A 26530-nucleotide genomic window follows, 5' to 3' on the forward strand; every position below is an offset into this window, starting at 1 on the left:
GTTGTTTTTCAGCCCTCGATACTCAAGCCATCTCTATAACTGAACATTTGTATGTTCTTCCACATCTTTACCAGTGAATTTGGCACCAGGGACATAATTTTCGGACACAATTGGTAGGTTTAGCTCAGTAAATATCTCCTTTGTACACTATTTCAATGCTTTTACTATTAGAGACAAACGGGAGGTTGACCCGCCTAGCAACTATTGCTAACGTCATGAATATTAATGACCAAAAGTGACGTGTTGCTTGCGGTACGCCATTGTGTTCTGTCAATCAAATACACAGGGCGGAGTCAGTTAAGTGATTGGCTGGATCCTTCAGATTGATTAGTAAGGAACCCCAAAAGAGTCATTATTAAATAAATAAATAAACATTTTGAAATGAATACTAGTTTGATAAAGAGGAGAAGTTTTATTTAAGGAAATTATACAGTAAGGTCCCTCAAAAGGAAATGACGTAACCCTGTTTGTTTTTCCATTTTTGCCTGTCAGACACAACTGCGGGCAAATATCACATAGTGACAGCAGTGTAAACGTGAAGCAGTTCATCTCAACTTTTGTCCATGCAGCCATTTCTTTTTGTAAAAAACAATAAAACAAGGTTTTATTATGTAAATTGATGTGCCGCTGTTCCTCAAACGGAAATGACGTAGTATTTTTTTGTTTGCCTGTCAGACACAACTGCGGGCACATGTGACATCATGTGACTGTGGCGTAAACAGGAAGCAGCTGATTCTTAACTCTTGTCCAACTCATCAAGTAATGTACACGACTACGCTCTTTCACGCCAAAAACTTTATGTCTACTCTTGGTTGAAGACGAGTAAACCTTCTCTCCAGTTTGGGTAAGCTACTCTCGTTTTAGTTGAATTATCTTGAGCTAGCAGCTAAGCTACATGGCAAAAATATGCGTTGCTAGCTAATTTAGCATTAGCTCAATTTACGAGACGAAGAGTTCATTTAAATTAATTTCCTCACTCGTTTAGAGGTTTTATTTTAACCCCGTAAGCGCCTGTTGTTTTTGTGGCTAGTGTTTTTTTTCTTCCAACAAGTGAAAATGAACACGTAAGTGCCAAAATGTGTGTGCCTCAGCTGAGAGCTGCGTACGAGAAGTCATCTGATCCCTCCGTAAACTTCCATCGTGTCTTCTTAAGGGGGATGTCCAGCTCAGCCATGAAGAAAAAGGTCAGCTTCTCACAACTTTTCGAACACATTGGCTGCCGTTGACGGTGATAGACGTTTAAACCGATTTGGCTGGGCGCCCATCGACTTCCATTAAAAAACAAACCAAATGATTTGCAACAAAATTATGAAGCCACAATGTTGTCTTGTTAGCGTTCAGACGCTAATGGGTTTTCATGTCAGTGATCTGTTGAACGTGCTTCTTTTTTCAGGTGTTATTGATGGGAAAAAGCGGGTCCGGGAAGACCAGTATGAGATCAATCATCTTTGCCAATTATATTGCTCGAGACACACGTCGCCTCGGAGCAACAAGTAAGAACCTCCAGAGCCTTCTTTCTTTATTCGGCGTCTTTCTAGGACTGCCACACTTCATTGAAAAATTGTCAACTCATTGATTCAATTTAATCGTCAACTGTCTTGATAGACTATGAAAAACTTTCCAAATCCTTCTTTTTCACCCTTTTGAAGAGCGAATATTAATTCATGGACATGTACTGTAAATTTCGCACTATTTGGCGCACCTGACTATAAGCCGCCACCCACCAAATTTGACACGAAAACGACTTTTGTTCATAGAAAAGCTGCACTGGACTATAAGCCCCCGCTGTCCTCACTGCATTATGGGATACTTACACCAAAACATATCAACTAGGGCTGCATCTATCCATTATTAGTATAGTAAGGTTTCTAACTCAGTGAAGGAAAAGTATGGCCTCTAGAATAGTAACAAAACTTTGCATACTGGCAAAACAGGAGTGGAAACAAACACACATTCCAATCCGACACGGTGACAAAAATATTATTAATAGGCCTGATAACATATTGTTATCGGATTTTTTGGGATGACATCATAATTCCTAGTATCGAACCGATAATTATCGTGCACCTCTAATAATCAGTAGAGGTGGGAATCTTTGGGCACCTAACGATTCAATTATGATTACGATACAGAGGCTACAATTCGATTATAAATCGATTATTGATGACCCCCGACGCTATTAGCTGCTTTTAATGTTTTGTACATTAGTTACAATACTAGAGATGTCCCGATCACGTCATTTTCAAAGTATTGGCATTGGCAAAAAATATCGGACACGCCTTTTTTAATATATACTGTATATACCGTGTATATATATATATAAATATATATATTAGGGGTGTCAAACGATTAGAATTTTTAATCGAGTTAATTACAGCTTAAAAATTAATTAATCGTAATTAATCGCAATTCAAGCCATCTATAAAATATGCCATATTTTTCTGTAAATTATTGTTGGAATGGAAAGATAAGACACAAGATGGATATATACATTCAACATACGGTACATAAGGACTGTATTTGTTTATTATAACAATAAATCAACAAGATGGCATTAACATTATTAACATTCTGTTAAAGCGATCCATGGATAGAAAGACTTGTAGTTCTTAAAAGAAAAATGTTAGTACAAGTTATAGAAATTTTATATTAAAACCCCTCTTAATGTTTTCGTTTTAATAAAATTTGTAAAATTTTCAATCAAAAAATAAACTAGTAGCCCGCCATTGTTGATGTCAATAATTACTTACACAATCCTAATTGTTGCTGAAGCCTATAAAATCAGTTGCACCCAAGCGCCAGCAGAGGGCGGCAAAACTCCATAAAACACAATTAACAAGTGAGCGTTTCACTGTACCGTCATTTAAATGTGTCTGAGCGGGGCATCTGCGTTAATTGCGTCAAATATTTTAACGTGATTAATTTAAAAAATTAATTAACGCCCGTTAACGCGATAATTTTGACAGCCCTAATATATATATTTTTTAATTAAATCATTTTCTAATTGTATTTAACGTTACAGACAAAATGTCTTACACTCATCCAGAGTCTTTAGTTTTGGCTTAAAGTAGGGCTGTCAAATTTATCGCGTCAACGGCAGTAATAACATTAAAATATTTAACGCAATTAACGCATGCGCTGCACTACCCACTCACGCATTATTGCGTTCAATCTATAATGGCACCGTATTACGTATACGTAGAGCTAAAAGCAACTTAAAATGAATAGAGAGAATTTTGGCAGCCTTTGAAGCCTTTTTTTAATTGGCCAAAGCCTTACAATCCCAATGTGGGGAAGAAAGGTAGTAGTTGATCTTTTTCTTAACACCCTATTTCGTTTCCCCAACGCTGAGAAAATATATCAATTGGTACCATTACACACAGTCATGGTTGCACTTCCCATCTTGCATTTGGGCAGAAGTTAAATGGCTGCAGTATCATTTACTGAAAGCTCATAAAAATCCACTAGTTGGCAATATTTAGTCACAATATACCAAGTCACAAGTCTTTCTATCCGTGGATCCCTCTCACAGAAAGAATGTTAATAATGTAAATGCCATCTTGAGGATTTATTGTCATAATAAACAAATACAGTACTTATGTACTGTATGTTGAATGTAGATATTCGTCCGAGTTTTATTCATTTTTTTCTTAATGCATTGCCAAAATGTATATGATCGGGAAACATTATCAGGAATGATTGGAATTGAATCGGGAGCAAAAAAAAAAAGCAATCGGATGGGGAAATATCGGGATCAGCAGATACTCAAACGATCGGATCGGGAGCAAAAAACATGATCGGAACAACCCTAATATATACATATATATGTATATGAATATAAAACAGTTGTTGTTGGTTGCGTTTGAAAGCTTAGGTTTACAGAAATTCAGAAATCTTGCCTCCACAGGTGTAGTTTAGGGTAAGCAAAGCAAAATATACTCTCTAAGTTGCTAGTCACATGATCAGCTCGAAAAATGATTTTGACCCATTATGAAATACGTTGTAGGATTCTTAGTCATTTCATTAATTTTTGTTGCTTGTTTTATTGCCTTACAACTTTTATAGACAATATTTTAACAGCTAGGTCTTTATTTTGAAGGGGAAGTTCAGAATATTTGACATTAGGCTTTATCTTGGAGTTAGCGGGGGTTTATTTAGTCGTTGTAGTTGATTTGAACAAATTCCGTGCAGTTAGTTATTTGTTAGTTTCAGGGCTCCGGAGTGGCTAAGCTAGCGCTAGTCAAATGCATTGCCAAAATGTATATGATCGGGAATGATTGGAATTGAATCAGGAGCAAAAAAAAGCAATCGGATCGGGAAATATCAGGATCGGCAAATACTCAAACTAAAACGATCGAGATCGGCTCGGGAGCATAAAAACATGATCGGAACAACCCTAATATATACATATACATATATATGTATATGAATATAAAACTGTTCAAGCTCAGTTGTTGTTGGTTGCGTTTGAAAGCTTAGGTTTACAGAAATTCAGAAATCTTGCCTCCACAGGTGTAGTTTAGGGTAAGCAAAGCAAAAGATACTCCCTAAGTTGCTAGTCACATGATCAGCTCGAAAAATGATTTTGACCCATTATGAAATACGTTGTAGGATTCTGTAGGATTATATGATCGGGAATGATTGGAATTGAATCGGGAGCAAAAAAAAGCAATCGGATCGGGAAATATCGGGATCGTCAGATACTCAAACTAAAACGATCGAGATCGGCTCGAGAGCAAAAAAACATGAACGGAACAACCCTAACAAAAACTGTAAAAAAATAAAATAAATAAAAAAAATTAAAAAAGGGGAAAAAAGCCTCGCAGGCTTAAATAAACGACTATTTCAGTATCAAGTTAACAGTTAAAAACAATAAATAATATACTCAAATCTCCATTCTGTATCAGAAGCTTTAAACTACATTCAAATCAACCGTTAAAGTTGTTAAAATTGCTCCCGTTATTCCATAATTTCCCTTCTGTCTACTTTCGACATGTGAAAGTTTTAAAACTATTTTAAAGATAGATTTAAGTCAATATTTTGCCGATTTAGGAGTATTTTAGATACAAAGTTAATTAGGTTCGCTTGGAAGATTCGCTACTACTGCTTTAAGATGGCGACCGTTTGCTACTGCATATGCTGCTAACGCCACCGAGTCTGAAATGTTGAATCTAGTCCCATGTAAATATGATATCTACCGTACCATTAAGTGCACGTACTTTGTAGCAGCTGTCGGCGGCAGTCAGGTATGTTGTTGTTCTTTTATCTCGCGGCATGAGTTGAGCTAGAGCCGTGAGTTGAGCATTGGCATTACCCGAGGGTCCGGGTAATGACAAGCATGATGTTTAGCTACTCTCGCTCCGTTCCTCATTGCGTCCCGAAGACCGCGTGGCGCGCTGAGTGTGTTTTACTTCCGCTTTACTTGACATATTTCAAAAATCGGAATTTGGATGTTTGTGAATCGTTCTCGAATCTTCCACGGCCGTATCGCGAATAATCTAAGAATCGGAAATTTCGCACACCTCTAATAATCAGTGACCTTCAAAATGATGCTTTGTCTTAAATCCAATTTTGCCTTTCCGCAGTTGACGTGGAGCACTCCCACGTACGATTCCTCGGCAATCTCGTCTTGAATCTTTGGGATTGTGGAGGGTAAATAAAGTAGATGAGTTGATTATTTAGCTGCTACTGATTGACGAGTCTCACTAAACACGCCTACCCCCCCCACCCCCCCTCCCACCACCCGCAGACAGGACACTTTCATGGAGAACTACTTCACCAGCCAAAGGGACAACATTTTTCGCAACGTGGAGGTGCTTATTTATGTTTTCGACGTGGAGAGCCGCGAGCTAGAGAAAGACATGCATTACTACCAGTCGTGTCTGGAAGCCATCCTGCAGAATTCCCCTGACGCCAAAGTCTTCTGTCTCGTGCACAAAATGGATCTGGTGCAGGAGGACCAGAGAGACTTGGTAAGTTGCTAGCTAAACGTCTGCTTAGATATCCTATTTTTCAGTTAACATTGTGTGTTTGGGGCTTGTCAGATTTTTAAGGAACGTGAGGAAGACTTAAAGAGACTGTCTCGGCCTTTAGCGTGCACGTGCTTCAGGACGTCCATCTGGGATGAAACCCTGTACAAGGTGGGTCAGCGTGACCGCTCTGGTAATGGAAGCAGTGTCTAAATATGTATTCCAACAGGCGTGGTCCAGCATTGTGTACCAGCTAATCCCCAACGTTCAGCAACTGGAGACCAATTTGAGGAATTTTGCGCAGATCATCGAGGCGGATGAAGTCCTTCTCTTTGAGAGAGCCACTTTCCTGGTCAGATCAACTTTGAGGCTTCTTAACTAGACGTGGACTTTATATTGTACTTGCTTTTTTTTTCTGTATTGCTATCATCGTAGGTGATCTCCCACTACCAGTGCAAAGAGCAGCGGGACGCTCACCGCTTTGAGAAGATCAGTAATATTATCAAACAGTTCAAACTCAGCTGTAGGTGAGTTTCAATGATGTCCTCAAATATCAATCAATTTGCATCCTTTACTTCTAGTTAGTCTTTAACCCTCTGAGTCCTAAGATCACACCGGCGTGATCAATCATGTGACGCCTTAAAAAAATAGACAATTTCACCTAGAGCGCTGCCGTTAACACAACTGGAAAGTTCAGACTCCACCACGGAAAATTGAGATATGATCGTTTTAATTTGCTGGCCACTTCAGAAGTCTCCAGGTCTTTCCCTAAAACCATTTTCTAGTGCTTTTTGAAGTGTGTTTTGGGTCATTCTCCCGCTGGAAAACCCAAGCGCTCTGAGGGAGACCCAGCTTTCTCACACTGGTCCCCACAGTATGCTGCAAAATTTGTTGGTCGTCTTCAGACTTCACAATGCCATGCACACAGTCAAGCTGTCCAGTGCCAGAGGAAGCAAAGCAACCCCAAAACATCAGGGAACCGCCGCCATGTTTGACTGTGGGGACAGTGTTCTTTTCTTTGAAGCCCTAGTTTTTTTTACCTGTAAACTCTATGTTGATGCCTTTTCACAAAAATCTCTACTTTTGTTTCATCTGATCAGAGAACATTCTTCCAGCCTGGCTTTTTTATGTCTCAAGTAGGGCTGTCCCAAACGACTAATTTCCTCCCGATTAGTCAGCCGACTATTTTTACGATTAGTCGACTAATCTAATATATATATATATTTTTGTACTACTTTAATAATGAAGTTTTTGTGGAAGCTTATTTATTCACAAAAAACATTTTGGAACACCTAAATTCTTTATTAACATATAAATAAATAACATAAATACAAATAATAAATCATAAACAATGAGGTCAAATGCTGCTGGCATTAACTAGTGCAAAAAAAAAAAAAATGTAAACGGAAACACTGTGACTTCACCTCTTTAACAGGAGTCACAACAATTCTTACTCTTTTTGTGGTATTTCATTGTCTATATTGTTCTAAATGTTAAAATGAATTGCAATGTCACGGACAACCATTTTCGGGATAATTTGTGTGAGTTCAGATGCTTTTTCTGGTGTGCATTCTGCATTTTTTGGGGATGGGAAAAACTGTTCAACTTTTGTTTGTTTTAACCTGAAAATAGATCAAGTAGAGGGCACACTAAAATATTACCACAATTATTTTGAATGAAAGGCACACATACCCACAGTAACAAAAATTAAATATATAGTATTAATTTTATAATATACTACTATATGTAATACTTTATAATATAAAGTAACTAACATTAGTGCAGTCATGGATTACAGTAAGCAGGCCAGTGCTGTTTCCATATATATTTTTATTATGTATATACAGGTTATATGTATATATTTTCCCCAAGTGGGAGCTTCCATGATCCTAAGGCAACTTCCACTAAAAAAAGTCGTTAGAAAGTTGTATGGACTTACAATCCGCTAGCTTGTTGTTTCTTGTTGTCTTCGAAAATTACACTGGGTGACGGCGCTTCAAGTGTTCGTTCATAGCCGACGTGCTACCGTGGTATGGGAGCTCAGCTTAGCAAAGAGTACACAAAGTGGCACCCTCCATATTTTCCTTGAAATGATTCCAGGCTCTGGCTATTCTGGTCCGCTTTTTTGCTTTATGCTGCTTTCACGTGTTACCAATTCTGCCCTTTTTGGTAATTGGGAGTGTTTTCGACTCCTTGCCATAGTGAGGAGTGAACCTGCGATTCACTTGGCTCGTTGTCGTCGGTTCATTCGGGTTCGTCCGGTTTCCTCCTCAGAAAGGCGGCGGCGTGCATAAAAACACCGAGAGACGTCGGATGGCTCTTTATGGATACTTTCATTGACCAAAACAAAAACGTGGGGGACACAGCCACTCAACTCGGCACTACCCGCGCACTTTTCCAACTCACCGATCTCGCTCGCGCTCTCTCCCTCGCTCGCTCACTTTCTTCCTCTTTGCTCAATCTGACAACGCCGGTCACATTGAAATAACAGCGGCCCCCTTGGGGGTGCCAGTAACAACCGCTTGTATCGCGAGCGCCCGCCATTCTAAACTTTATCCGCATGTAAATTTTTTTTTTTACCCGTCATTACCCGTCGACGGTATGTTTTGCCCGCCGACGCATTTACGTCATCGATGACGTCGACAACGTCGACTAGTCGGGACAGCTCTAGTCTCTAGGTCAGAAGTGGGGTCTTCCTGGGTATCCCACAATAGAGTCCCTTTTCATTCAGATGCAGACGGACGGTACGGGTTGACACTGTTGTACCCTCGGACTGCAGGACAACTTGAACTTGTTTGGATGTTAGTTGAGATTCTTTATCCACCATCCGCTCAGTCTTTCGTTGAAATCTCTTGTCAATTTTTCTTTTATGTCCACATCCTGCGAGGTGAGCCACAGTGCCGTGGGCTTTACACTTATTGATGACAATGCGCATGGTAGACACAGGAACATTCAGGTCTTTGGAGATGGATTTGTAGCCCTGAGATTGCCCATGCTTCCTCACAATTTTGCTTCTCAAGTCCTCAGACGGTTCTTTGGTCTTCTTTCTTTTCTTCATGCTCAATGTGGTACACACAAGGACACCGGTTGAGTCGACTTTAATCCATTTTAACTGGCTGCAAGTGTGATTTAGTTATTGCCACGGCCTGTTATGTGCCACAGGTAAGTAACGGGTGCTGTTAAATAATTCGAAAAGAAATTAGAAAAATTAGAAAAATTGCCTGGGATAAAAGAAAAGGTTTGACAAATTTATAAGTGTAGGCAAAATGAACTCCTATACAACAACTAATTAGAAAAACATCACATGATTTTTCAAAGGGTGCCAGTACTTTTGTCTGGCCCATTTTTGGAGTTTTGTGTTAAATGATGATTTTTGTTTTTTTTCATTCTCTCGTGTTTTTTCATTGCAAGCAAAATAAATGAAAATATTACTGCCAAAGCATTTGTAACTGCATTTTCTGGGAGAACTTGAGCATTATCTGACAGAGTTGCAGGGGTGCCAATACTTTTGGCCAGCAGTGTTGTTTAGCTTGTGGTCACTCTTCTTAAAATATTTTAAAAATCAGATTAAACAAAAAATTGTGAGGTCAATACTCTATTGGTTGACAGTTACAGTATATTTTTTGTTCCATTTCAGTAAACTGGCAGCCTCTTTCCAGAGCATGGAAGTGAGGAACTCCAACTTTGCGGCCTTTATTGACGTCTTCACCTCCAACACATATGTCATGGTTATCATGTCTGACCCGTCTATTCGTAAGTACTGACACCTTTGGTGGAGCTGTAATTTCGTTTGGATTTTTTTTTTTTATGGCTTTAATTGTATGACTGTTAGCATATTATTAACTCATTGCCTGCCAGCGGCGACGATGGATGTCCAATTCATTTAACCTTATATTCATATAGGACGGTGGTCTTAAACCTGCGGCCCAGCAGGGCTGAGAACATGGTATTTGGTATGTGGCAAAATTGATTTTGCCATGTGGCATGTTTTTGCCGTGTGGCATTTTTTTTATGTGGCAAAATGGGTTTTGGCATGTGGCATTTTTTGGGGTATGTGGCAAAATGGATTTTGGTATGTTGGAATAATTGTAATAATTAGATTATTATCCATGGCATGGACGTGCATAGCAGTCAATGGTATGGCCTTAGTTGGTTGCCAATTGATTGTGAATGGGCTGTAATGGTAAGTGTATTGTCAAAAATCACAGCCAGGCGTTTTTCTGCCATTTAAAATGAATGGAAAATTTGGACTTGCATAACATGCATGACCTGCAAAAATGCTATATACCCCCCCCCCCCCCCCCCCCAAAAAATGCCACATACCCCCCAAAAAATGCCATACACCAAAATCCATTTTGCCACATACCAAAAAAATACCACATACCAAAAACCCATTTGGCCACATACCAAAAATAAAATGCCACATGCCAGAATAAATTTTGCCGCAGGGCACAAAAATTCCACATGGCAAAGTAAATTTTGCCACATACCAAAAACATACAAAATGGCAAAAAAAATGCCACATGCCAAAATAAATTTTCCCAAATGGCCAAAAAAATGCCACATGCCAAAATCTATTTTGCCACATGGCAAAAAAAATGCTGCCCGTCAAAATCCATTTTGCTACATGGCAAAAACAATGCCGCATGCCAAAATCTATTTTGCCACATACCAAAAAAATGGCACATGGCAAAAACATGTCACATGCCAAAATATTGCCACATGGCAAAAATAATGCCACATGCCAAAATCCATTTTTGCAATATGCTAAAAAAAAATGCCAAATGCCAAAATCCATTTTGCCACATGGCAAAAACAATGCTGCATGCCAAAATCTATTTTGCCACATACCAAAAAAATGTCATATGGCAAAAAAAAATGTCACATGCCGAAATAAATTTTGCCACTTGGCAAAAACAATCCCAAAATCCATTTTGCCACATACCAAAAATAGCCACATTGCAAAAAAATGTCACATGCCAAAATAAATTTTCCCAAATGGCCAAAAAAATGCCACATGCCAAAATAAATTTTCCCACATGCTAAAAAAAGTGCCACATGCCAAAATTCATTTTGCTACATGGCAAAATCAATGCCGCATGCCAAAATCTATTTAGCCACATACCAAAAAAATGGCACATGGCAAAAACATGTCACATGCCAAAATATTGCCACATGCCAAAAAAAATGCCACATGCCAAAATCCATTTTGCAACATGCTAAAAAAAATGCTACATTCCAAAACCCATTTTGCCACATGGCAAAAACAATGCCGCATGCCAAAATCTATTTTGCCACATACCAAAAAATGCCATATGGCAAAAAAAATGTCACATGCCGAAATAAATTTTGCCACATGGCAAAAACAATCCCAAAATCCATTTTTCCACATACCAAAAATAGCCACATGGCAAAAAAAACGTCACATGCCAAAATAAAATTTCGCAAATGGCTAAAAAAATGCCACATGCCGAAATAAATTTTCCCACATGCTAAAAAAAGTGCCACATGCCAAAATTCATTCTGCTACATGGCAAAATAAATGCCGCATGCCAAAATCTATTTTGCCACATACCAAAAAAATGGCACATGGCAAAAACATGTCACATGCCAAAATATTGCCACATGGCAAAAAAATGCCACATGCCAAAATCCATTTTGCCACATGGCAAAAACAATACCGCATGCCAAAATCCATTTTGCCACATGGCAAAAAAATGCCACATGGCAAAAAAAAAAATGCCACATGCCAAAATCCATTTTGCCAGATGGCAAAAACAATGCCGCATGCCAAAATCTATTTTGCTACATACCAAAAAAATGCCACATGGCAAAAAAAATGTCACATGCCGAAATAAATTTTGCCACATGGCAAAAACAATGCCAAAATCCATTTTGCCACATACCAAAAATAGCCACATGGCAAAAAATGTCAAAATGTCACATGTCAAAATTTTGCCACATGGCAAAAAAAAAAAGCCCCAAGCCAAAATCCATTTTGCCACATGGCAAAAACAATACCGCATGTCAAAATCCATTTTGCCACATACCAAAAAAATGTCACATGGCAAAAAAAAATGCCACATGCCAAAATCCATTTTGCCAGATGGCAAAAACAATGCTGCATGCCAAAATCAGTTTTTTCACATACCAAATACCACTTTTCGTTCTCGCCGTGTCTCCGTTTTTTCGGAGTAAAAATTTGTGTATAAATTTTGAATAACTGCTTATAGTTTCACTGCTATTGACGGCAACAGACGTTCAATCCATTTTGACTAGGAGGACTGACCATTTTAGCATGGGTTTACTTATATAAACAGAACTCCAACAAATATCATTGGCAATTTTAAAATAGGACTTTGCATGTAGTTAAATTAATTATTTCCAATGAAAACCTCACTTGAAGTCGAATTATTGCATCTCCTACAAGTGAGATCCATAAATTGTGTCTTCATTTTCCAACAGCCTCTGCGGCCACCCTCATCAATATCCGTAATGCTAGGAAACACTTTGAGAAGTTGGAACGAGTGGACGGACCCAAACACAGTCTGCACATGCGAATGCGCTAGCCGCCGTCTTCTCAACCAATCAGCGCCCGGATCCTCGCCTCACTTGTTGTACCCTCACGTTCAATCAGACAAAAATAGGAGGATTTTCTTTCTCGTTTGTCCGCCTGTCATCCAGTAAAGAATGAAACCGTGTGTTTACTTTGAAGGGAATAATGTACCTCGCTGTTGTATACCCAAGACCCCAGTGATCAGGGGGTTCTTTTTTTCTTTGAAAGATACAAGCAATATACTTTTATTCAGAATGACCAACTGTGTCTGTTTTTTGATTATATCTCGAGTACTTTGCAAAATGTTAAAAGCAGCACTACTTCAATTTGAACGCGGTCCTCCGCTATTGCACACACCCATTTGGGTCGCCACAAAACCCAGTGAAGAAAATAAGTATTTGAACACCCTGGTATTTTGCAACTTTTTCCACTTGGAAATCAGGGAGGAGTCTGAAATTTTCATCGTAGGTGCATGTCCACTGTGAGAGAGCGAGAAGCTAAAAAGAAAACTCCAGAAATCACAATGAATGATTTTTTTAACAATTTATTTGGGTGATACAGTTGCAAATAAGTATTTGAACACCTATCAGCTAGAATTCTGACCCTTACAGACCTGTTAGTCCACAAATTAAAAGTCCACCTCCAGTCCATGTACAGTATTATCCTGAATCAAATGCACTTGAGGTCGATAGTGGCATAAAGACACCTGTCCACCGGTACAATCAGTTAGACTTAAAGTGCGTACGACAGGATAAAAAAGTCCAAAATAGCATATTATGTGAATAAGAATCATATTTTGAGACGATTCGACTATATACAACAATTTGGCAAAGCGCAGATGACGAGAAATTACTCTTTTAATCCACTGTTTAGCCACGCCTATCATTGTCGGGCTTTAGCATCCCCAACAGGAGGATGACGTCGGCAGGGTCATGGTTTCATCTGATTTAGAATTCAACCCATTCAGCGGGAATTAATCAGAAAAAGGAAAATGCGAAGAAGAGAGCCGCAAAATGTCATTGTTTCAGTCTCTCCATTATTTTTATTCTTTTTATCGAAGTATTTTTCCCAATTGCAAAATAAATGTTATGGTCATGACAAATAACAATCTTTTACTAAATGGAATATGAAATAATAAAAATGCATTTATTTAGCACAACATGGCAAAATTACCCCATAATGACACACAAACTCTTGCCATCAGTTCACCCGGACAGTCCAGAACAAATGAAGGGACGCCCTGTCCCGACACAAGGAAAAGCAACACCCGATATCCAACTGATGATAACGACTGACAAGACTCCAAGAGCCCCTTTGACGCTGAGGTGGCAAAATGCACAACCCTTGTTGCCCGGACGACAGTAACTCCCAAATCCTCCTGTCCAATCCACAAAGAGACAATAATCCCAAACACACCCTTATTCCTGCCCACGGTCCGCCCCGCGAGAGCCTGCAAAAGGCTGAATGTTTAACTAAGCGTTGTCATTTTTCTTGGGAACCTTTTGTTGACTTCTGATATAGTGACCTTGGAACGAATTTGGACCTATGGTCACGAGTTGTGGGTCGTGACCGAAAGAACAAGATCTCGGATACAAGCGGGCGAAATGAGTTTCTTCCTAAGGGTGTCCGGGCTCTCTCGTAGAGATAGGGTGAGAAGCTTGGTCATCCGGGAGGGGCTTGGTTTCGAGCCCCTACTCCTCCGTGTTGAGAGGAGCCAGTTGAGGTGGCTCGGGCATCTGGTTCAGATGCCTCCTGGACGCCTCCCTGGAGAGGTGTTCCGGGTATGTCCCACTGGCGGGAGGCCCTGGGGTCGACCCAGGACACGCTGGAGAGACAGTGTTGCTCGGCTGGCCTGGGAACGCCTTGGAATCCCGCCGGAGGAGCTGGCTGAAGTGGGTGGGGAGAGGGAAGTCTGGGCTTCCCTGCTAAAACTGCTGCCCCCGCGACCCGACCCCGGACTAAGTGGAAGATAATGAATGGATTAATGGAACGAGTTTACCTCCTCGCCTGAGTGTTTGTTTCGCCTTGCCGTTTTGATCACTATCGACCCGAATAAATTGTCAACTTGTTCTAGGTGAGCCTTCTTTAAACCTTTCAAAATGGAGTCAGTACATAGGGTTCAAATTAAGGTGAACGCGTGGAGTTTGCCCTTCTGACCGTATTGCCGGGGTCCCGACGGCCCGGCTCGTTGGATCTGCGCCAGCGCGGGTCCGGCGATTCAGCTGGCGTGATTCTGGCGGTCTGGCTAGAAGGTCAGACTCCTTCACCCCCTATGAATCAGTCCCACGTCCCGTCAATACAATATGTAGTCTATGGTCGGAGGTCTGAAAACTGACTTCCCACCATTCACGAATGCAGCATCAGTCTACAGATTCTTGACTAAAAAATGGCAACATAGTGGTAGTGTATTTAGAGGCTCTGGAAACAGACTGAAGAAATGGGCAAATGACAGTTTCCACAAATTCCCTATGAAGAACAAGGAACAATACAAACGGTGGGTACTTGCTGCTTGCTACGACATAAAGCAACCAGTGGAAAAAATATCACGCCACTCTGCAGCATGTTACCTACAGAGCTGCTGGAGAAATGTTGCTGTTCATACTACAGCTGTTTATAACTTCATCCTGAAAACATAGCCAAAACCATTGATTGCATGGGTCATCGGTGATTTTCATGCAGGTGTATGTTATTTATTATTTCCAAGATTAAGCCTAATGTCAAATATTCTGAATTTCCACTTTGATTTCATGATGACACTAGCTTGTCTTGAAATTCTGAATTGGAAACAACTTCTCTCCTTGCACTTTGTCCCCAAGCGAGATGAGGTATTCGAGGCCAGAGCGCCTCTTGTCTCCGTTTAAATCCCCCCTGCTGATGCAGTTTTTCCCAAAAACATTTTCACACGGTAGCACCGCCGACCTCGCCATTAACAGTCGACTCCCCCTCGTCGACGCCGCCGTCTGTTCGGTTCATGGAGCGCTCCAGCAGCGTAATGCGTTGCTTCAGCCTCTGCTGCGTGTGCGTGTACTCGCAGAGAAGCCTGGAAAAGCGAGTACTGAGGCTGTCCAAGGAAGACTCCAGTCTCTCCACCTTCTCTTCGGTGTCCTCCCTCTGCAGTCCGCCGCTCTCGGCGTCGTCCTCCAGCATGCCCTCCTTGATCAGGATCTCGCGGCCCCTCTTCTCCAGAACCTTCCTGGCCTCCGGGTACTCTGTGACGGCCTCCATCAAATCGTCCTTGGAGAGGCAGAAGAGATCCGAGTAGCCCAGACTGCGAATGTTGGCGGTGCGCCGGTTGCCCATTTTGCTTCCCTTAATATTCAAAATGCTGATTTCTCCGAAGCAGCTGCCGGCCACCAGGAGGGCGTACTGCGTCACGCCGTCATCGGCGACCACGGCCAGCTTGCCCTCTTTGATGATGTACATCTCCTTCCCGATGTCGCCTTTCCTGCAGATGTAGTCTCCGGGACTGAAAACCTGCGGGCGAAGTTTGAGCACCAGCTCCACCAGCAGTCCCGCCTCACAGTCTTGAAAGATTTGGACTTTTTTCAAGGTCTCCAAATGGACGTTGATGGCGATCTCAGCTCTCAGTTTGTTGGGCAGATTCTTCAACACTTCTTGTTCGTCCACCGCTTTCTTGTTGGTCCACAAGTAGTCAAACCACTTGATGACGCGAGTCTCCAGTTCTTTGCCCACTTTGCGAAAGTGCATGTAATGTTTGATGGCGTCGATCCGAGCTTGGAACTCTGCGCGGGTGGCGTTCATGTTGGCGATCATAGAGCCCACGTTTCCCACAATGGTGGCGAAGATCAACACGCCCACCAGGAAATCGAAAACCACGAAAAGGTACTCTTCGTCTCGTACCGGCGCCGGCATTTCTCCGATGGTGGTGAGGGTGAGAGTAGACCAGTACAGGCAGTAGATGTAAGTCCGAGTGAGTGAAGAGTACTCTGGTTTGGAGGTGTTGGGAAACACCCAGGTGTCTGATCCTAACCCTAACGACTTGGAAATGGCGTAGTAGATGCACGCGTTCCAGTGAATGATGACCAGGATGTAGAGCACCAAGTTGCAGATGCGGAAGATGTTGGGGTAGTTGGTGCGCGTCTCTGTTCGGTCGAAGAACTCGAACATCCGCGGGAAGCGCAGCAGACGGTTGAAGCGGAGTTGGGGCGTGTGGATGCCGGTGGAGAAGTAGGCCAAGTCGGTGGGCAGGATGGACAACACGTCCAGCTTAAACTGGAATGTTCTTACATAGCTGTCCCGGAGTTTGCTGTGGTCCTTCACTAAGAGGCCTTGTTCCAGGAAGCCTGCGAGGAAACAAAAAACGTCAAAGCGGATTGGATTTAGGCCTGTCGCGATAACAAATTTTAGTATACGATAAATTCTCATAAATTATTGCGATATGCGATATTATTGGACCCCCCCAATTTTTAAAAAACCAATTTACAATAACAAAGTGAGAATACAGTATATATTAATAGATCAAGTACACCCATTTAAACGCGATAAGAAATCACTACTAAAAACAATAGACCATGCCTCTTAAGTAAAAGACAACAATATTAATACCGCACAGAAACACAGACTAGATAAAATGTGTTTTTTCAAGAAAAAAAAAATACAATTGCAGTTAATAACTTAAGCATTTAGGTAAATGAAAACTTTTCCCCTCATAGCTTCTGCAATGGTGTTTCATAGGGATGTGACGATACAGTTAAGTCACGGTTTGGTATGATTTTCGGTACGTGGGACACGATTTACGATCTGATTTAATAATGCTCTGAAAAAAATATATATATATATATTAGCGGTGTCAAGCGATTAAATTTTTTAATCGAGCTTAAAAATTAATTAATCGTAATTAATCGCAATTCAAACCATCTATAAAATATGCCATATTTTTCTGTAAATTATTGTTGGAATGGAAAGATGAGACACAAGACGGATACATACATTCAACATACGGTACATGAGTACTGTATTTGTTTATTATAACAATAAATCAACAAGATGGCATTACCATTATTAGCATTCTGTTAAAGCGATCCATGGATAGAAAGACTTGTAGTTCTTAAAAGATAAATGTTAGTACAAGTTATAGAAATTTTATATTAAAACTAGGGCTGTCAAACGATTAAAATTTTTAATCGAATTAATTACAGCTTAAAATTTAATTAATCGTAATTAATCGCAATTAATCGCAATTCAAACCATCTAATATGCCATATTTTTCTGTAAGTTATTGTTGGGATGGAAAAATAAGACGCAAGATGGATATATATGTATTCAGCATGCGGTACTTAAGGACTGTATTTGTTTATTATAACAATAAATCAACAAGATGGCATTAACATTATTAACATTCTGTTAAAGTGATCCATGGATAGAAAGACTTGTAGTTCTTTATGAAAAATGTTAGTACAAGTTATAGAAATTTTATATTAAAACCCCTCTTAATGTTTTCGTTTTAATAAAATTTGTAAAATTTTCTATCAAAAAATAAACTTGTAGCCCGCCATTGTTGATGGCAATAATTACTTACACTATAAAATCAGTCGCACCCAAGCGCCAGCAGAGGGCAGCAAAACTCCACAAAACACAATTAACAAGTGGGCCTTTCACTCCTCTGTCATTTAAATCTGTCTGAGCTGGGCCAAGTGCGTTAATTACGTCAAATTTTTTAACGGGATTAATTAAAAAAATTAATTAACGCCCGTTAACGCGATAATTTTGACAGCCCTAATTAAAACCCCTCTTAATGTTTTCATTTTAATAAAATTTGTAAAATTTTCAATCAAAAAATAAGCTAGTAGCCCGCCATTGTTGATGCCAGTAATTACTTACACAATGCTCATTGGTGTTGTAGCCTATAAAATCAGTCGCATCCAAGCACCAGCAGAGGGTGACAAAACTCCGAAAAACGCAACAAGTACACATTTCACTGTGCTGTCATTTTAATGTTTGAGTGGGGCATGTACGTTAATTGCGTCGAATATTTTAACATGATTAATTTAAAAAATTACCGCCCGTTAACGCGATAATTTTGACAGCCCTTATATATGTATATATATATATTTTTTGCAAATGAGCAAAAATTAAATTGCCATCATATAAACATGCATTTTAGAGCATAATATCTATGTGCTTACTTCTTACTGATCTGAAGAATTTTAGTACAAAAGTGCTGACACCAATCTTTACTGTTTGTAAAGTGAGGCGGGTTACACTGGTGATTGCTACAGCTCTCTTAGCAGCTAGGTTTACTACATGAGCAAGACATCCTATTTGTGGTCCGAATCCATCTGTGTCACGTACTGAATTAACAATATTTGCAGCATTATCCATAGTCACTGGTATGGATTGATTTGGCCTTCTTAACTTCCATTCAGTCATCGCGGTTTATAATTCATCGATGAAGTATATGGACTACATGTCCTATAATCACGCTGGGCTCACGTAGCCAATGGCATGGGACGTAACACATCTAGTTTGCCATTTCAAGATATCTAGTATGTGTGTGCATTAAAAAAGTTAGCAAACGCCACATAAGTCACGTCTGCTCATGACCGCACAACACCACCATATGACAATTGACTTTCATGAACAGGACGAGTTTGAAGCACAGCGCTCTTAATTTGCCACTGAAATATCGAGTGTTGTGCCGAAAAATAGCTGCCCCGCGTGAAATGTCACCCCTGACGGGAGCGGCCACATGTCAACAACAACGGCACGCCGGAGATGGTCCGCAGTCAATCTGGAGCACTGACGCGGCTGGTATACGTTGAACAATAGGATATAATGGGAACGATTGGCTCCGGCGCTATTTTTTGCCGGACCTGGAACGAAGATGCATTTTGCGCAGTTGGTAACAAGGAATCCGAACTTGTAACAGCATGTCTGTGTGCAAAATTACCACCTTCATTTTTATTTATCGTGCGATAAATGGGATTATTGCATATTGCGACAGGCTTAATCGGACGTTTAGCTCCGTCGACGCGTACCCGTCCGAAGCCGTAGACAAGTGTCCATGACGTAGATGATGTCGCAGAGGTAGTCCAACACCAACCAGCAGATGAAATAGCCCACCTGCAATCGATCAAAACACGCCCTACAGACTCAAACACACACAAAAAATGAATTTCAGTCCAAGCGTTCTCTGAAAACTGGCTCATCTGTCATCACCTGGCCACTACAAGGAACCAGTTGTAGAGCACCGCTGCGGCGATGACGAATAACCAGCGGTAATAGACGTCGTCTGACGGGGACACCACAAAAACCTCCCATTTTTTCCTAAATAGGAATTAGAATTGGGAAAAGGGAGCAAAGTCGGGGACTTTGGGGACATACCCGAGGATCCCCTTGGCGCCGTCGATGTCCGTCGGGGCATTGCTGGAGCGGCTCGGGGCCGTTCTCAGTTCCGGACCTCGGAAGCGCTCCAAAAAGGAGTCCGGTCTCTCCTGCTCCTGGATTAAGCTCCGGTGAGCCCATTCCCGCAGTCGCAACACCAGGCTCACCAGTCTGACATTGCATCGATAGGCCATTCATCTCCGATGATTTCATTATTTTATATAGAAAACTAATTATTTGTTACGACGCTTGGGCATGGTGGACCCAAAAGCAGGGAAAACAATAGGGAGCCAAAGCAGGGTGGCGATAAACTAAGTAACAAAAACACAAAGTACAAACAAAAGGCATCAAAACCTTAAACAGAGGATGCAGGAACACTAGGACTAAGGACGGCGAAATAGACATGAACTCGACAAACCTTGAGAAAGACAACGACCGCAGACAGACAGCACATGGAGAATTTAGTGTATCACAAAAATGAGTACACCCCTCACATTTCTGCAGATAAATCTTTTCATAGGACAACACTGACAAAATTATACTTTGACATAATGAAAAGTTGTCTGTGTGCAGCTTATATACCGTATTGGCTCGAATATAAGACAGTGTTTTTTTGCATTGAATTAAGACTGAAAAAGTGGGGGTCGTCCTATATTCGTGGTCTAGACATTATACCCATTCACGACGCTAGATGGCGCCAGATATCATTGAAGCGATGTTCTGTCATGACAGATCTCGGCTACTCTCAAGTTTAACCAGTTTACATGATTTAGTTGCAATGTTTTTCCTTATTCAGATTTGTTTCAAGACTACAGTTAGACTTCACTTTGATGGTTAATGCAGTTATTGCAATTTTCTTGTTTTATCACAATTGATTGGTTTATTTACATTTCAAAAACTAGAAGCCATTCATTTACGAATGTGATTGCACTTTAGTTTACATATTTAAATGTTCAGATATTAAGATTAGAATGGGGCAAAATAGCATGTTTTTTCTCTCAAATATGTTATCATTTGTTTCAGATGACTAATTATTTTCTGTATAAAAATTGATTTGGTGTTCAAAGTCTTTTTTTTCAAACTTGAGTCTTGAAAAAGACCCTAACCATTTTATAATCAGGGCCGTCTTATATTTGGGCCAATACAGTATTGTTAATTTACCCCCCCCCCCAAATAACTCAAAATATAGCCATTAATATCTAAATCCCTGGCAACAAAAGTGAGTGCACCCCTTAGAAACTACATCCCTAAATGTCCAAATTGAGTACTGCTTGTCATTTTCCCTCCAAAACGTCATGTAACTCATTAGTGTTACTAGGTCCAGGTGTGCATAGGGAGCAGGTGTGTTCAAATTTGTAGTGCACCTCTCACACTCTCTCATACTGGTCACTGAAAGTTCCAACATGGCACCACATGGCAAAGAACTCTGAAGATCTTAAAAGACGTATTGTTGCGCTACATGAAGATGGCCAAGGCTACAAGAAGATTGCCAACACCCTGAATCTGAGCATCCAGTGTTTTAAAAGAGCAGGGTCCACTCAGAACAGGCCTCAGGTTGGTCGTCCAAAGAAGCTGAGCGCATGTGCTGAGCTTCACATCCGCATGCTTTCTTTGAAACATCTTCGCAGGAGTGCTGTTAGCATTGCAGCAGAGATGGAAGAGGTGGGGGGTCAGCCTGTTAGTGCTCAGACCATACGCCGCACTCTACATCAAATTGGTGTGCATGGCTGTCACCCCAGGAGGAAGCCTATTCTGAAGACGGTACACAAGAAAGCCCGCAAACAGTTTGCTGAAGACATGTCTACAAAGCACATGGATTACTGGAACCATGTCCTATGGCCTGATGAGCATGTGTGGCGACGACCAGGTGAGGAGTACAAAGATAAGTGTGTCATGCCTACAGTCAAGCATGGTGGTGGGAATGTCATGGTCTGGGGCTGCGTGAATGCTGCAGGTGTTGTAGAGTTACATTCCATTGAGGGAAACATGAACTCCAACAGGTTTTGTGAAATACTGCAGCAGAGCATGATCCCCTCCCTCCAGAAACTGGGTCGCAGGACAGTATTCCAGCATGACAGTGACCCCAAAGGCACCTCCAAGATGACCACTGCTTTACTGAAGAGGCTGAGGGTGAAAGGTGATGCACTGGCCAATCATGTCTGTAGACTTGAACCCAATAGAACATCTTTGGGGGATCCTCAAGTAGAAGGCGGAGGTGCGCAAAGTCTTAAATATCCGGCAACGTCGTCATGGAGGAGTGGAAGAGCATTCCAGTGGCAACCTGTGAAGCTCTGGTCTACTCCATGCCTAGGAGAGTAAAGGCACTTCTGGATAATAGTGGTGGCCACACAAAATATTGACAGTGAGTTGACATATTGTAAGTTAATATTGACAACTTTCACTAATGGGTGTACTCACTTTTGTTGCCAGGGGTTTGGATATTAATGGCTATATTTTGATTTATTTTGAGGGGAAAAAATAAATGAACTATTATATAAGCTGCACACAGACTACTTTTCAATGTGTCAAAGTGTCATTTTGTCAGTGTTGTCACATGAATAGATATACTTAAATATCTGCAGAAATGCGAGGGGTGTACTCTTTTTTGTGATACACTGTATATACAGACAAGACAATGAGACACAGGTGGTTGACACTAGAGGCAGCAGATTGGTCAAGACACAAGCAGCTGGCCACAACAGATGAAATCAATGGATAATCACATGACAAGAGACCTACTTCTTCTTTTAGGGGCTCTTTACAAAAGTGAAAATAAATGACAGGCCAGCAACTTTTGAGCTCGGCAGTGAACGACCATATCGAAGTGCGGTGATAGACATATATCGCCATCAATGGCAGCCAGCAAGCAGCAAGCGTATGTTTTCGCCTTTGGTTCACCTTGAGACGGCGCCATTCCTTTGAAAAGAGTTTGTAGCGTGAGGGTCGAGAGCGGCGACCCTCTGGAGCTCTGACGAAGTGTCGTCGCAGATGGATGCAACCCTGCATGGAAAGTCCATTTGAAAACATTCAAGGGGCGTTCGAGGACCAGAGGTGAGTAGTAACGCGTTACATTTACAGAGTTACATTGAGTAAAAATTTAAGAAAAATATACTTCTTAATTTTACCACACAATACTTTTATTTTAGTAGATCTGTAAGGAAGAACAACTACTATTACTCGGCTACTTTGGACTACGTTCCATTTTTCCTCTTTATTCTACATATTGACTTTGTTTTTGCCAGAGACGGTTTCAGTTACAATGAGACGTCACAACAATAACCACGACTCCATTATAACAATCAGAGGTAACAATGTTTTTCTCCACTAGAGGGCACTCATGTCCTTTCGATGGGTGATTTTGATAGTTTTGTTATGGTGTCATCTTTTTGTACTAATATGGTCACATGTAATAGGTCACAGTAATCCCTTGCTATATCGGGCTTCAAACTTCGCACCCTCAGTCTATCGCGGATTTAAAAAGAAATAAATACAGTATTTAAAAATGTTAAGATATAAGCATGTGTACATGTACAAATCATTTTCTTTTGTACATATATGGTGTATATATAATATATATATATATATATATATATAATCTTATATCACAATTATTGCATTTGCAGTACTTAAAAAACATTTATTAAAATGTTTTTTTTTTCTTTAAATTATACTTTGGGGAGAAAATAGTCTAGTATCTCTTTCTAATGATATTAAATCTGAATAAATACATCGGACTCACAAAAAAATTAAGCTGCACCTCAACTTTGTGAATTTTCGATTTTCGCTTTCCCCACTAACTGCGAAAAACAAAGCATCACTGTAGTACAATACAATTATAACAGTTCACATTAAGTGCTAAGAAAAAAAAACACCGTTATTTATTTATTTTTATCGAACATTGTAAGCAGCTACTCACATTGTTACTCATGACTTGAGTACAGTGATCGCTCGTTTTTCACGGTTAATGGGGACCAGAACCCGCCGCGATAAGTGGAAAAACTACATCGTGCCACAAAAAAAGAAATATTTTTTGTGTGTGTGTTCAATGTATTTATCCAGATTTAGCATTGGAAAGAGATACATATAAGACATGTTTAATAATAATAATAAAAAAAACATGTATATTTACAGTATAGATTTTATTAAATGGTTTTTAATCTCTTAAAGTGTAATAATTATGAAAAATTATAAACATGTTACTGTCCCACCAAATTATTTTTAAAGAAGAATAAAAAAAAATGCTTGTCCTTATTAAATCGTACATTGAGTGAGTCCACTCAAATCCGCTCAAGCTACTCACTTTTGCACAATAAGTTGCCACAGCAACTGTTTAACAAGTTAAACGATGTTAAAGCATGCAGCGCTTTGAAGTTTTGGTTTACAAGGGTCTCTGGCAAGATCAAACCTTAACTGTCGGTCAATCATCGTTAACATTAATAAGCAACTCTCGACTAATAAGCAACTCTCGACTGAGGGCACGAAGTTTGAAGTGCAAAGTAGCGAGGGATCACTGGATTCTTTTCAATGAATGCTTTTTTTAAAAATTTGAGTATTTTTGGATGACTACTTTTACTTGAGTAATATTATCTAGAGGTAATGTTACTCTTACTTGAGTCAAACTTTTGGCCACTCCACCCATTTCTGTCGAGGACCGACTACAGTGGTGCCTTAACTTTAAAAAAAAACAACAACAACGTAATTTTCGGACTATAAGCTGCTACTTTTATTCCTTCATTTTGAATCCTGCGGCTTTTTGTCCACTGCGGCTTATTTGTTGATTTATTTGGGTTAATAGGCAACACATGCCTCCTAGCTTGCATTGCAGCGCTACGGATGTAAATAACAATCAAGAATCATGTTCTGTGCTAATTATTTATTCAGTTACTGTTCCAGTTGTGTCATCAATTGCTTGTTATGGTATTTAGTAACACTTTATTTGAGAGTGGCGTCATAAGACTGTCATAAGATGGTCATATTTAGGACATGACACTATCATGGGCATTACTGAATGCTTATGACAGATGTCATTAAGTGTCGTCCAGCAAATTATGTTACCAACTCCATTTATGTCCAGCTTTGATCTTTTAAATCCATTCAAAGTGAGATAATTTGCTGAATAAAACTAAATGATAACTGTTATAAGCATTTGTTAATGCTCATGACAGTGTCATGTCATAATTATGTCTAATTGTCTAATGACAGTCTTATGGCGCCACTGTCAAATAAAGTGTTACCAAATACCGTAACTAGCAATTAATTAGACAACAGGAACAGTAATTGAAAAATAATTAGTACAGAACATTTAAGAACGTATTTTGATTGTTATTTACATCTGTTGCGCTGCAATGCATGCTAGGAGGCATGTTGGACAACAACAGTGTTGACAGCAGGTGGCATAAAAGATTGACTGTCTCCCCCAAGGGTGCAGTGATGGCCAAATGAAGCTTCTTGAAGCAATGTAGCTTTGCAAACAATTGGTTCAAAGCTTCATGGTGGTTCATTTGGTCTTCTGACCGTCGTATGATGCCGCTATCTAATGAAGTGTTACCGGTTATTATCTTTTGGTGTGAATATCCCATAATACAGTGAGGACAGCTCTGGCTTATAGTCCAGTGCGGCTTATCGGGGAACAAATGCCGTGTTCCTGTCACATTTGGTGGGTGGCGGCTTATAATCAGGTGCGCATTATAGTGCGAAAATTACGGTATATATTTTTTTAAATCTTCACACCTGCTAAGAATACTCTCGGCTCTTTCGATTTCCTCCTCCAAGCTGGTCTTGACAGACAAGTTGTGGGGCGACCGATCTCTTTCAGGGGTGTGGCCCGTCATCTTCATCCCTGTCAAGGTACACAAAGGCATGTTTATGGCGACAAAGGCCTTTAGACGACTGTTACCGGCGTGTGACTAATTGGATGATCATTAATGACAAGACACAGAGGCGCATTGAACCTCTGAGAGCAAATGAGCTACTCTCCCGCGGGCTTTTTAGTCACTTTGGTAACCAGTCACAGGTAGTCATTTTAATGACTTGTAGATCAAAACAAACAAAGAGTCCTTTCCCGCTACTCAGTCAAACTAGGAGTATTTAAAGAAATCATCAATACAAATGAACAAAAAAACATCTTAACTTACATTTGGAATCAATTGGATGTATAGATTTTTTTTTTTTTTTTTACAAAAGACAACCTAATTGTAAAATAATTCAAAACAAATACATAAAAATGTAATAACAATGGTAACGTGGATTATTTTACACCAAAGGCAGACAAAAATTGATTGCAAAATAATTTTAAAAATATGGAATGGGGGAAGAATATCTTTAAAATTTAATTTTGATTGATTTAATTTTATGGTTTATTTCTCACCATATATGGACAAATAATTATGAAATGAAATAACAATTGTAATAATTTAGAGTGTATATATTCAATTATAAAATTGGACATGGAAGGAAAACGTATGAATTATTTCTTGCTAAACACAGACACAAAAAAAAAGAAAAAAAGATGAAACCCCATTTGTTTTTAAATCAAAAAATACAATTTTTCCACATGCCAAAATCATATTGAGGCAAATCAACACAACACTAACATGCCACAATGAATGGATAGAAAAGGGTAGCTGCTAAAAAAAAACAAAAAACTGAAAAATTTCCCACA

The 26530-nt window shown here is 40.0% G+C and overlaps 2 protein-coding genes across 3 annotated transcripts; one reads left to right on the forward strand and one right to left on the reverse strand.

Annotated features, from left to right (window-relative positions):
• Positions 1 to 682: 682 nt before the first annotated feature.
• Positions 683 to 12783, forward strand: rraga (Ras-related GTP binding A). Of its 2 annotated transcripts, none has more exons than XM_057821857.1 (10): positions 683 to 844; positions 1092 to 1184; positions 1394 to 1493; positions 5586 to 5652; positions 5750 to 5972; positions 6045 to 6140; positions 6199 to 6321; positions 6405 to 6496; positions 9607 to 9722; positions 12435 to 12783. In XM_057821857.1, exons 2-10 carry the CDS (start codon positions 1158 to 1160, stop codon positions 12536 to 12538), a joined length of 948 nt encoding a protein of 315 aa, XP_057677840.1. In that variant the 5' UTR covers positions 683 to 844; positions 1092 to 1157; the 3' UTR covers positions 12539 to 12783. The 2 variants fall into 2 exon arrangements, with proteins under 2 accessions (XP_057677840.1, XP_057677839.1); XM_057821856.1 differs by having other exon boundaries at positions 691 to 844; positions 1052 to 1184.
• A 2640-nt stretch (positions 12784 to 15423) lies between these two features.
• cnga2b (cyclic nucleotide gated channel subunit alpha 2b) lies at positions 15424 to 25700 on the reverse strand. The gene is made up of 6 exons (XM_057820280.1): positions 25600 to 25700; positions 22768 to 22869; positions 19870 to 20040; positions 19705 to 19812; positions 19524 to 19630; positions 15424 to 16829 (listed from the first exon to the last, which is right to left on the reverse strand). The coding sequence occupies exons 1-6, from the start codon at positions 25698 to 25700 to the stop codon at positions 15424 to 15426; spliced, it is 1995 nt and encodes a 664-aa protein (XP_057676263.1).
• Between the last annotated feature and the right edge of the window lie 830 nt (positions 25701 to 26530).

This window comes from Corythoichthys intestinalis, chromosome 18 (assembly GCF_030265065.1).
Source record: "Corythoichthys intestinalis isolate RoL2023-P3 chromosome 18, ASM3026506v1, whole genome shotgun sequence".
Taxonomy (NCBI): domain Eukaryota; kingdom Metazoa; phylum Chordata; class Actinopteri; order Syngnathiformes; family Syngnathidae; genus Corythoichthys; species Corythoichthys intestinalis.